General features: G+C 36.3%; 2 protein-coding genes across 2 annotated transcripts; both read right to left on the bottom strand.

Annotated features, from left to right (window-relative positions):
- Positions 1 to 2,191: 2,191 nt before the first annotated feature.
- LOC18020579 (glycerophosphodiester phosphodiesterase GDPD3) lies at positions 2,192 to 4,896 on the bottom strand. The gene is made up of 7 exons (XM_006403203.2): positions 4,787 to 4,896; positions 4,506 to 4,693; positions 3,758 to 3,817; positions 3,347 to 3,625; positions 2,976 to 3,071; positions 2,662 to 2,858; positions 2,192 to 2,580 (listed from the first exon to the last, which is right to left on the bottom strand). Exons 1-7 carry the CDS (start codon positions 4,836 to 4,838, stop codon positions 2,340 to 2,342), a joined length of 1,113 nt encoding a protein of 370 aa, XP_006403266.1. The 5' UTR covers positions 4,839 to 4,896; the 3' UTR covers positions 2,192 to 2,339.
- A 703-nt stretch (positions 4,897 to 5,599) lies between these two features.
- LOC18020578 (COP1-interacting protein 7) lies at positions 5,600 to 11,420 on the bottom strand. The gene is made up of 13 exons (XM_006403202.2): positions 11,112 to 11,420; positions 10,591 to 10,770; positions 10,373 to 10,493; positions 10,255 to 10,297; positions 10,002 to 10,054; positions 9,844 to 9,899; positions 9,598 to 9,750; positions 9,272 to 9,459; positions 7,881 to 9,145; positions 6,810 to 7,733; positions 6,321 to 6,726; positions 5,955 to 6,020; positions 5,600 to 5,824 (listed from the first exon to the last, which is right to left on the bottom strand). The coding sequence occupies exons 1-13, from the start codon at positions 11,168 to 11,170 to the stop codon at positions 5,769 to 5,771; spliced, it is 3,570 nt and encodes a 1,189-aa protein (XP_006403265.1). The 5' UTR covers positions 11,171 to 11,420; the 3' UTR covers positions 5,600 to 5,768.
- Between the last annotated feature and the right edge of the window lie 786 nt (positions 11,421 to 12,206).

The following is a 12,206-nucleotide window of genomic DNA, read 5'->3' as shown; positions in this document are numbered from 1 at the left end:
GTGTTTTAAGTGATTCGAAGAATAAGGTTTCCTTATTCTTACTTAACAATATTACACTACCAACACAAGCAAATCATAACTCATATGCAACTTTACATATCCGACATTCACCTAATGAAACTAATAAAACATAACTACCATTCACGATTACATTCACCTAAGCTAAGCAGATTCTACTTGAACATTCACGAAATAACAATTCACAAAGCCAAAGATTCACGATAACATTCACCTAAGCTAACCAGAACATTCACGAAATAACAATGCAGAAAGGCTAATGACTATTTCATTTAAGAAGAAATTTTAACACAAACTCAAAAAAAAAAACAAAGGCAAATGAACTCTATTTGTTAAATAAAGGTAAAGAAAAGACTAATCCCCAAATCAATTCATATTTTTGCACCGAAAACCTTAAATCCCTAAATCGATTTCATTTTTTTTTAAAAAACCCTAAATCCGATTTCCAAGAGAGTGATGACAAATTCGTAGTATAAACGTCCAAATAGATGATTACATGAACTCAATTTGATATTTTCGCAACCAAAAACCCTAATCCCCAAATCGATTTCATTTTTTTAAAAAACCCTAAATCCGATTTCGAGAAGAGTGATGAGAAATTCGTAGTATAGACGTCCAAATAGATGATTAAACGAACTCAATTTCATATTTTCGCAACCAAAAACCCAAATCCCCAAATCGATTTCATTTTTTTAAAAACCCTAAATTCGGTTTTCAAGTATATGTTGACAATTTCATAGTGGAAACATAAAAAAAGATGATGAAATGAACTCATTTCATCATGATTCAAACGAAAACCCTAATCCCCAAACCGATTTCATTTTTTTTTTTAAAACCCTAAAATTGATTTTGCTGAGGCAGAGAAAGAATAAGAGAAGGAGAAGATGCTTACCTTCGGCTGGTTTATCGATGCAAAGGAAGGTGGAGCCGGCGACACGCGACGGCTGTTAGGGTTTGCAGATTCCAGTTTGGTGATTAAAAGGGTTTAACGAGAAAAGAAAGAGATTAGGTCGGTTTTAGAATCGGGGTTCTTTCTCCTTTTGGTCGTACAATTTTTTTTAAGGTTTTATTGTTTTTTTTTTTTTCCATTTTGGTTACTGGGTTAGTATTTGCCTAAGCCCAATTTGTTGGTAACACACAATTTTTTTTTTGCATATGGTAAGCCCACATAACTAAATCGATCAAAGCCCAACTAAAATAAGCTTCGGGTATTCGGTTCGGATCTTCGGTTCTCGGGTAAAAACCGGAACTGACCCGATATCCATGGATCTTCAAACCAAGATCCAATAGGTATTAAACTCAAATCTGAAGCCGAATCGAACCGGTTATTTCGGGTCGGTTCTGGTTCGGTTCTTCGGTTCCGGTTATTAAGCCTAGGGCGAGTTACTCACTCCTTTCTTGTGAATACCTATGGCTTATTCATTATGGTTCCAAATGAGTAGATAACAAAGTGCCTACATGATCCTTAACATTTTCGAGTCCCTCTTCAATTATGTGAATATCTCTCATCTTTACTCTTCCTGTTCTCATAATCTAAATCTACAGCATCAACAATGTGTCTAGAATTGGCAGAGAGCTCATCTTGAAATGTGGAGAACGCTTAGAATATCAGCCAAAGATGAACATGACTTGACTAAGTTGCAACAATTTCATGAGTCTGCAAGGAACTGTTGTTAGGTCGACTTTCCACTCACCTTCTCTCTGTGAAGGTATTGTCAAATCTATTTTGCTATGTAATTTGGGTGATGACACTAATCACGGCATCTTGCCAATGCTATTGCAATTAAAGCTAGTCGCCTATCTAAAATGGTGGATCGAGGTTCAAAATTCGAGAAATAAAGGAGAGATTTCCCAAGTGCCAAGGAAATATCTAGCCTTGACGAATTAAATAAAATGCGCCATGTCATACTTCAAAAAATTGTTGATATTGCGACCAAAATTTGTGACAATATTCTTGTTGTATTAACAATAACGTGACAATTTACATACAGACCTATCCAGAAACTATTTGGTCAAACAATTATTCCATCATAATATTGTTTCCAATCATCTAAATTTCTCCCTATGAAAATTTCTATTACGAACTGTGTTAATGTGGATGATATGCGATTTTCCCTAAATGGTTTTTGATTTTTTTTTTTTGAAAATATGTTAAATTGGTTTTTGATATTTCGAATGTATCAGACTATCAACAAGATTTATTCTTGTCGTTAATATTTTTCGTTTACATACAAAAACTATGCCCCAGTTTTTATTTTAATTTATAACCGCCTAATTAAGTAGTCTATGTACAAGTAATTTACACTGTAAACGAAGCAACATCACTGTTGAAGTTTTTTTGGTACGAATTTTGTTAAGAAAGCGATCTCATCCTTAGAAATCCTCACCTTTTTCCTCTCGTCTCCAAATATAATCAGACACTCTCTTCTATCATCTTCTTCTTCATCTTCCTCGTTTCTAACCTCAATGTTTGCGATGGCTTCGGAGATCTCCTTTACCATATCAACGATCACTCCCTCCACACCCATCAGATATTGCAAGTAAATCACCTCCACGACATTGCTGAAATATCACAACAAGTTGTTTCAGAGCCAAAAACAGAGGAAACGTAAGAGAAAAGACAAGGATGTTTTGGTTCATTACTTAAGCTGGCCATAGGATAGAAGTGAAAGGTTTGATTCTTTGATTCGTGTGATTGCATTTGGGTTTCTTAATATGGCCTTAACCTCAGATACAATCCCTTGCAAACCGCCTTCTTTGCAAATCTTGATGGCCTCGTCTAGCGAGTTCCTTCTCACATCCTTATAGATTTCACTTCCTCCATTTGTCAAGAAAAATACCTAAAAACACATATAAGCATTTTCAGCTACATAACCAAGTAAACTACTTGACCCTGATCAATTAATGATGGAGAAATTAATGATGGAGAAAAGAAAAACCAAAGAAGCAAATCGTACAGGATAACTCCTTTGCATATTCCTGATGAGTCGAGCCGCATCAGGATGAAAGCTTGAGAAGATTATGTGGCGGTTCTTGGCATGCTCATCTACGACCTGTTCAATCATAAATGTATCAATGGAAGCTAAAACAATTGACATTATTGATTATTGGGATATCCATTCAAATCTCGCGTTGAAGTTTGCATAATTAATATATAAGTCAAATATATAAGTTAAGTTCAACTCTTACTAATATGAGATTTTTTGGGAAGGAATCCAAAATAAATCGGTGCAGGTTTTGCCTTTTGGACCAAAGCGGATCAACCCCAACACTGAAGAAGCAGCATAACAAGATCAAAGAACAGATGGGTGAAGAATATGTTGTTTACCTTCAAGATGTTGACAATATTTTGACGCAATTCTTCTTCTCCATACACAATATTGTCGTCTAATTTGAGCTCAATATTGAATCCTAGTGAACGTTTAACTTTTACAAATGCATCTTTAAGGGTACACAAATGATCATCCTTCTCGACTTTCCACTCGAAAATTCTACCATCTTTTGTCTTCCTAAACATAGGCTTCACATTTGAACCATCCTTTTGTGGGCCATATGAGAGAAATTCATGTGAAGTCATTTCCGTTACTCGTTTCTCAATGATAACTCCCTGTAAAAATTGATACCAACTTTGCTGATTTCTAAATTTTTGCTAATGGAAAGTGAAAAAAAACTAAGACTTATCTATCAGCAACAAGATTATTTGTGTAAAAAGAAAAAAGCGAGAAAGAAAAAAACTAACCTGCTTTTGTGTGAACATGAAGTTATCATGGAAAATTACAGGACAACCATCTCTTGTCACCTATAAAAATAGTTACATTCTTAATTTAGGCTAATTTACATTTTTAAACAAAATCTCACTAAATGCGACTGGGGTTTCCTTTACCGTTTGTTTTTGGTGTTTGTGTTTAGCTTTAACGTTTGCAATTTACAAAAGAACTTTTCTATTTAACACTATGGCTTCATTTGGAAAAGACATCATATAATTGAATATAAAAGCAAATGCAAACGATGACCAAAAAAACAAATGCAAACAAATAATTTCGACCAAATCATTGATTTGATTTGTGGTTTTTTTTTGTATTTGTGTTTTCTGCAAAAACAAAACCCCTCCAAATGACATTTTTTTTTTTTGCAAGTTTACATTCAATTCGCAAAATATAAGTCAAACCTATGAAGTCGAATTTAACCCGGAGTAGTATCCTCTCGTGTTTTTTTTTTTCAAAAAGTTATACTATCACATACATATTTTAAATTCTAAAAGTAGATTTGGATTCCTCATTTGCTAAGTCTTCGATTTGATTATATCTAAGCGGATTTGATTTTGGTGACGGCGGGTTATATCTAAAGTGGATTTGATGTGTATTTTTTGCAAGTTAAAGGTAAATTTGCAAAACAAAATTTGGAGAATTTATTTTGCAGGAAATTTGTCTATTCTTCCTTAAATAGAAACAAAATAAGAACAGATTCTTCTGAGGGAAAAAACAAACCTGGACATCAAACTCAATGAAGTCAATGGGGAAACCAGCAGCGACATTGAAAGAAAGAATAGAATTTTCTTTGATCATTTTCATTTTCTCATCTGGAGATTGAAGCATATTCATCCCAAATCCTCTGTGACCAATCACAACAAATCTAGGGGAAACAAATGCCTCCTTATTATCATCATCTTCAACACCTAGAACCAATCTTAAGATATTAGAAACTTGAAAACAAAAAAAAAAACAAAAAAAGAAGAGATTGTTCAAGAACCCATTTGATATTTACTTACCTGATGAAAACTTGGCACAAGATAACGACAGTGCCATTGTTTCAAGAGCCATGTTTTAATGTCTTGCAAAGTTTATAGAAGCAATGACAGTTAAATGCAATAAGCAGAGGGAATCTCCATAGTGTCAAGACCAGAATATTCCATCGACACAAAAGAAGGGTCTAGAGATCGAATGGAATACTCCATTCGCAGAATCTACACGTTTTTCTTACTTTTCTTGATTTATTCGGTGAATTTTCTTCTTTCTGATTTCTTTTTAATATCTTTTGTTGTCTTTTTCTGGACGATTCTGTTAAGTTCTTGATTTATAAGACACATGGAGAGGGTTTAATTTAGATGAATAAAATATAGATATATATATATATATATATCTAAATATATTTTTTTTTTGGATTTGCTGAGTTAATTTTAGAAAATACTTAATCTTTCTTAGGCTTTAGGATTAATTTTTAGATTAGACACTTTTTCTATAATCAAGTCTAAATTTTTTGGTTTTTTTTTGTTAGTGTAAGTTAGTAAATGGAAAATTGTATAGTGGTTCCATAAGCTTTGGATAAAAATATAAGAAAAAAAATGAACAAGAAACCGTTAACCAACCTCACCATGTTAACGGTTTCTTGTTCATCTTTTTTTTCTTATGAAGATGAACACGATGATAAATTCAGGCAGAACTCAGGAAGAAGATGAAGCAGAAATGACTTATGACCTGAATTACAAGAAAAATGAAAAAAAAAATCAAAAATTTCTATTTGGGGCTTCGAGCTAATATGATTATAACCCTAATATCTATTATTTGGCATCCATCTCATCTCATGGTGCAAAAAGGCACATTTCATTGCATTGGGAACCAAATGTTTGCATCAATGGTAGTTTTTCTTTTCGGAAATTGTTGCAGAAAATATCGGACTCATCATAAATACTCAGTCATTACAAGATCTCAATGCTTTATGATGGAGAGGATCCTCTGATTCATTCAGTGTCCTCAAGATACTGTCTTCTTGTTCTTGAAGGGAGACAGTAATGAAAAATGGCGAGAAGCTGAAAAGAAACGCAGAAGAAATGAGCAAACTTTATTGGTCTATGGATCACTCACAGCGTAGATTATTGATCAAAGTATAGTAGGGGAAGGATAGTTTCTATTAACGACAAAATAAGGTTATCTACTTACATTTCTGTGAAGCGGCTGCTGCTGTAGGTGTTTCATCTTGAGATATGAGATTCTTCAGTGTAAAAGCTGGATGGCAAAACAGAAACTTTAACTCCGAGTTATATAACCAGGCTTTATACCGACTACTTCTTAAGGTACACAAGTCATGAGTATCATATTCACTATACCACACCATGAATTCAACATCAGTAGATCCATATATTGGTGTAAAATTCAAAGGTTCTTGGTCTCATGGGAAAGTATAATTCTAGAGCAAAAATACTTCAGTGCGACAAAATCGTAAATATATCTACAAGAAAGCAAACAAGATTTACATATGCTTCGGCAGTAATTACTGAAAGATAAAAGGATGTAAGAAGTTTGTACCTTCACTTGTCGCAGCAGCGGTTACAGCTGAATCTTGATCCTCATTGCCATTACCAGGTGCATTATTAGACTCGGTATGGTATTCACTTGTAGACGAAGACTGACTCTTTTTTCCAAATTTCAACAGTTTTCTGAGCCCTTTTGACGCTGACTCCTTTGTTTGACATTTCTCTGAGGCCTCACTTATGTTCTTCTCTGGTACAAGGACTTTGACAGCTTTTTGCTCTGTCTCATTTGAATGTAAGCTTGGTGCAGGTGCTTGGGAATGCTCTGAGTACACTGTACATGGATCTTCTAACGAAGAAACCCGAGCATATGGAGCTTCATATGGTTTCTCAACAACACTTCGACTTGTCAGAAACTTTGGTGTTTCTGTTACTAAGTCACTCAGAGTCTCCAATCTAACCTGAAAGCAAATTAACCATTCCGGTCACCAGAACCGTCTAAACATTAAATAAAAACTGATCTAGCTAGAATAAGAGTGCTTACTAAGACAAGATCATTGCCACTCTCTAGCATTGTTTCATTGACTTCCTTATCACCTCCTTCCGAAAAAATAGAGTCACGGGTCGTGGAGCTTCCAGGGACTACCTCGGACATCTCGTGTTTCGTCCGATCTATACTAATACTTCGAGCTGAATTTGGCAACACCATCACCACTGTCTTTTCAATCACTGGGGTTTCATCAACATCGTTTTGGCACAAGGATTTGTTCTTGTTATCACTTGGTTCAATCTCTGAGGCTGAAGCCTTAATATTCTCTCCTTTCACCAGAACATTAGTAGGACCTTTGGGTGGTTTTATCTTCAGTTCTGGAAGAGATGCAATTTTCGCTATATCATAGTTGACAATGGCAGATATTTTCTTTATCTCAGGAGCATCAGATACTTTTTTGGGTGCTATTGTGCGCAGTGACCTCACTGAAGAAGTTGGCGCACCATGATTACCCATTTTGGGTTCTGATAATCGTCTTGTTCTTGAGACAGGCTTGTTCTGACTATCTAGACTTCCTCTCTTAGACAGAGGTAATGGTGATATCGACCTGGTCACCCTATTCCCTGTTGCTAAGCTTTCTCTCTTAGATGGAGGTAACGGTGATATCGACCTTGTCAGCCTATTGACTGTTGACTTACTTCCGGTACTCAGTTTACCATTCTTGGGGAATTTCTGAGAGTCATTTGACCCTAGAGAAGCACTTCTTATGGGAAGACGTTGAAGAGGAGATAATGATCCTGGTTCTGAGTCACTAAACTTAGAGGCCCTAGGAGCGCCAGGAGAAAACTTGTTTAGGATTTTTTTCCTGGCTTGCTGTGCTGGCAACTGTGACTGGCCTACGGCTGAGTTGCTTTTAGAAGCAATTCGCTTTTGCCTTGCTATTTTCAGAGCCTCAATACGTTTCCTCTCTTCCTCTTCCTATAAAAAGAAAGGATGGTCATAAGAGAGTGTGATGCAAAGTTTCAACTAGAATTTGCTTTATGTCCTTCGAGATTGTGCTTTCTAGATGATCAATAATAAACAAAAGCAATGATCTCATCAAATTGTTTTAAGTCGAGAATATACCTTTTCCTTTTTCATTATCAGGAGATCAGCTTTGAAATTTCTAAGCTTATCAGCACGTGCTCTTGCTTCATCTAAAGGGCTCATCTTTGAGGGTCTTCCTTTCCGTATTGGCCCCGAAGCCTTCCTCTTATCTGCAGCACCATTAGATAGTCTTGATTTTGGATCTCTCACTGACTTCTTAGCAACTCCAGCTGCCTGGTTATTCTTCTTCAAAGCTTTGGATCCAAAATCTAGTGCAGGATCATACCCAGCTGATAACTTCTCTGTTTCTCGTTCTCGCATTAAGCTCAGATCATGAGGCTCATAATTGACCTGCTTTCTTTCATTTCCATCCGGATGGTGGTACGAAGAGATCTCTGATCCGATGTCTATAGCATTTCGCTTATTTCTTCCAGCTTCATCTAGCACTGCAGATCCCCGAGTAACAATATAAGAATCATCATCCATGTTAAATGATGACCTCTTATCCAGACCATTCCTTGGATTATCAAATCCATTTAAGTTGAGAGGATCAGAAGAATTTTCAAAACCATTTTCTCTCTGGTGAACCATAAAAGAGTCACTAGATCCCCTGATTCTACGAGTCACAGCTCCATTCCGAATGTCAGATGTATCCCTTTCTTGATATTTTTCTCCTCCACGTTCATCATAAGCCAACGGATCATATTTCCCTGTACCTTGCCTCTTCTTCCCTGCAATCTCCTTTTCCATCATATGGTCAATGGTACGTTCTTCTCTATCAGCATCTTGCAATAAAAAAGTTTGAAAGGCCTGCCAATCCCCAGTGTCAGCCTCTGTCCCTTTTGTTACTCTCTCTTTACCATTGTAACATTCTACTCTTGCCCCTTCTTCATGATTGTTATCAGCATCAGATTCTGTTCCCGGATGATCTTGCTTCTTTGAATCAATGTAATTTATATTCCGAATCACCACCTTCCCTGATTTTCTTCTTCTACCTGATTTTCCTTTCTCTCTTTCCTGATCTTCTGATCCGGAGTCCTCGCTAGAAGATGAATGATGTTTCTTAGCCTTTCTTTGGCAAGAACTACGTCTAGAATCATCGGTAGACGGATAGGGAGATGGATATGGACTAGCTCCTGGATAGCTCGGGTAGTACGGCATACCCTGCATTGTATATCCTTGAAATATAGGAAAGGTACCTGGCGGAGAGTGGACTGGCCAGGGTGCATACTTTGGCTGCGGATGCTGCCCTTGCACATGTTCTTGATTTACATTTGGTTTATTATCTGTAGGAGACTTCACATCTGGATACATGAAGTATACTGAAATAAATATCGGCTGTGCAAAAGCAATGCCAAACAATGCAAAGACAAGATATTCAAGCTTAAGCTAATATGGCTCATACATAATCCATTTATGGATCATCTTACCACTATTTTCAGGTGTCCCTGGCCACGAGTCCCTACGCATATTAGCAGCATTTGCGAACATAATCCCTGAATCGTTCATTGCAGAGATGTTTGGCTGTGTTGCCATTACTTCTGTTGCTTCAATTTCAACCCACTGGCCAGTTTCGTGCTTTTTCTTCCACAAGTCCTTGTATTTTAAACAGGCATCCCTATGACATCGAAGAAGCAAAACATGAGATAACTAAGTTAACTCAAAGATTCTTTCAAATTTGAACACTTAAATGGATATGAGCTTGTTGGTTACGAAACAATGACAGAAACAGGTGAGAAAGATGAAATCTTCTCACATCAAACGTGAGGCTCCAAAAGATTTGCCGAAAGATATCAGAGGGAGCATATCATCAACATCGAAACCAGCTGCCACAGCACGAGCAAATGCCATTCCTTGTTCTTTCTGCAACACTATCTTCCTTGTCTCCAGAACTTTCAGAACTTGAACTCTGATAGACAATTCCACATTACCAATCAGACACTTATCTACTCTCGTTCTTAAATACACAGAAAATTAATATCTTTCATGCAAAGAGCTATACTTAGAGTTTTCATCTGATGCGGCAGACCGATTTGCTTGCTTTGGATGTGAATCAGGCTGTCAAAGATGCAAGAAGATGAAATTAATTGGTTTCTCCAATAGAAAAAGGATGAAAAGAAAACCCTTTTAATTAGAGGAACCATTTCGGTTCTTATTAACCTCGTAAAGGACAATAGCTTTCTCCTCGTTGAGCTGTAATAAAGGCCTGCTACCTGATTCACATTTTCAAATACTGGTTAAACTGAAAGATCAAGAGCCAAGTAGTATAATATTTTCCATTTTATGAGTTGAGATAGTGTAACATGTTCATTATCAGTTAAATCCTGAGAGACAATGATTTTTCCAGTGAAATATCTCTTCTAAAGCTTTAGCATAAAGACTACACATAAACTACAAAATAGTTATAGAATACCTTCAGTACTTTCTACTCTTTTTCCTCGTAGATCTTCTTCCACCTGTTTATACATCTTACGTTAAATTACATTGACCAAACACCAAAAAAAACTATTCAAAAATCCAAGTTTACTTACAACAGTCAATGCCATTTCACAGTTCTTCTGAATACCAATTGCTTCCTTCATCTGTATGATCTCAGTTTCTAAGGTGTAAACACGTTCAAGGACATCCGGATTGCTCACAAATCGAACAAACCTAAAGATAACAAAGAAGAAAAGACCCTTAATTTCAATCCAAATGTCCAATCCCAACTCAAAAAGTTCCATGTAAAGACAATTGATATGATATACACCTTTCAATTGTTCCCTTAGTGAACCAAGCTGCATTGTCACTATCCTCAGGCTTAAGAATTATCGAGTAGCCACCTTTTGCTACTTGATCTTGTGCAGTCTTCAAGTGAGCAAGAAAAGGGTCAAGCAACCCTGTAGCTATTTTCTCAGTCTTTCCATTAGCTGTTACCAACAGATCACACCTGAATACAACCCACAAGAAGAGGACTTAACTTTCCCGTAGTAATTTGGTACGCAGACCTATATATTCAACATTATCAAGGAACACAAAAAAAATGCAACTTTCGTGGAGCAATATCTCACAAAAGTCAGCGACTGAACTAACCTATTTGGGATCAATTGCCATTAAACGACTTATGATCTTCTCAAGAAACCAAAAAGAAAAAAAGCAGCAATCTTTCCATTATTATAGAACAATTATGTCACATATATTATCGGCTTTACAGTTTCTATCACACAGATTAACAACTTAACTAACCCATTTTGGATCAATAACAATTAAGGAAAGAAGATTATTTTTTACCTGGTTCGAGTGGGAGTGAGCTGAAAAACAACTGAATCTAGCCGAGTCGAAGATTTCATCGCAAATCTTAAAACTTTTTCAGATAACTATATCATCCGAAGAAGAAGAATACCAGAAAACGAAAGAGAACTAAACTGATAAAAATTAAATAAATTAATATAAGAAGTCGAAATGTCTCAAAAACCCGCGATAGTGAGAGAACCGAACACAAATTGCAGAAAATCAAATTAATAATGGAGAAATGGAATCAGGGAGAGGGAGAAGTGGAGAGAGAGGCTTGTATTCATTTTCTGCCTTGGATTCCAGCTGGTAGAGTGAGAGAGAGAGTGATCTGCGAATTTTCCGAGGAAATGTGGGGATGAAAATGTAAAATCGGAAATAGTTCAGGGGTACAATAGGAAATTCGAAGGTGTCCACTGGTGTGCGTACTGTGTAGTATGTCATCGGCTCGATGGTAACATTCATGGCTTCCTTGGTCAAAATCTCACAGCGGTAATGTTTTTCACCTTACATTAAGAAAATATAATTATTCATATAAAAATTAACACAATAAATTATTGGAACCCAATATTAATAAACATTTGGATTTGTAATATTGAGTTTATGTGAATAAGAAATGAAGTTTAATAAGCAAATAGGCCTTATAAATTCATTTGAGATTTGGGTTTGAGTCTATGGAAATGAAATATTCCTATTGGCTATAACTAAAAGTAAAAGTTTAATGGAAGTGTATTTGTCCCACATTGCTCACCAAAGAGAAAAATCTCTTGTATATATGTGGCCTTCTCACAATAAAGGTCAACAGCATTGTGGAAGTAAAAGGGCATTATGCAAAAACACCTACGCACGCCACCGCCGTCGCCGGTGTCCGTGCCGGGCTCGTTGCTCGTTGCATTTTTTTAGTTGGCTCTTAGGACTCTTAGGGCTCTTAGGGCTCTTAGGGCTCTATATAGCTGGTCGTGGACTTCTTAGTTCCTGCGAAATATTTTTTGCATATTGAAAGGATAAATCTTAGGAAATAAAAGATTGCGTCCAGATAATAACAGAAGATTTCCAAATCCTTTTACTTGCGGAAAAAGGAAAATATCTCGTGAA

The sequence above is a fragment of the Eutrema salsugineum genome, unplaced genomic scaffold, assembly GCF_000478725.1.
Source record: "Eutrema salsugineum unplaced genomic scaffold, Eutsalg1_0 scaffold_17, whole genome shotgun sequence".
Taxonomy (NCBI): domain Eukaryota; kingdom Viridiplantae; phylum Streptophyta; class Magnoliopsida; order Brassicales; family Brassicaceae; genus Eutrema; species Eutrema salsugineum.
This window is presented reverse-complemented; position numbering and strand designations above follow the sequence as displayed.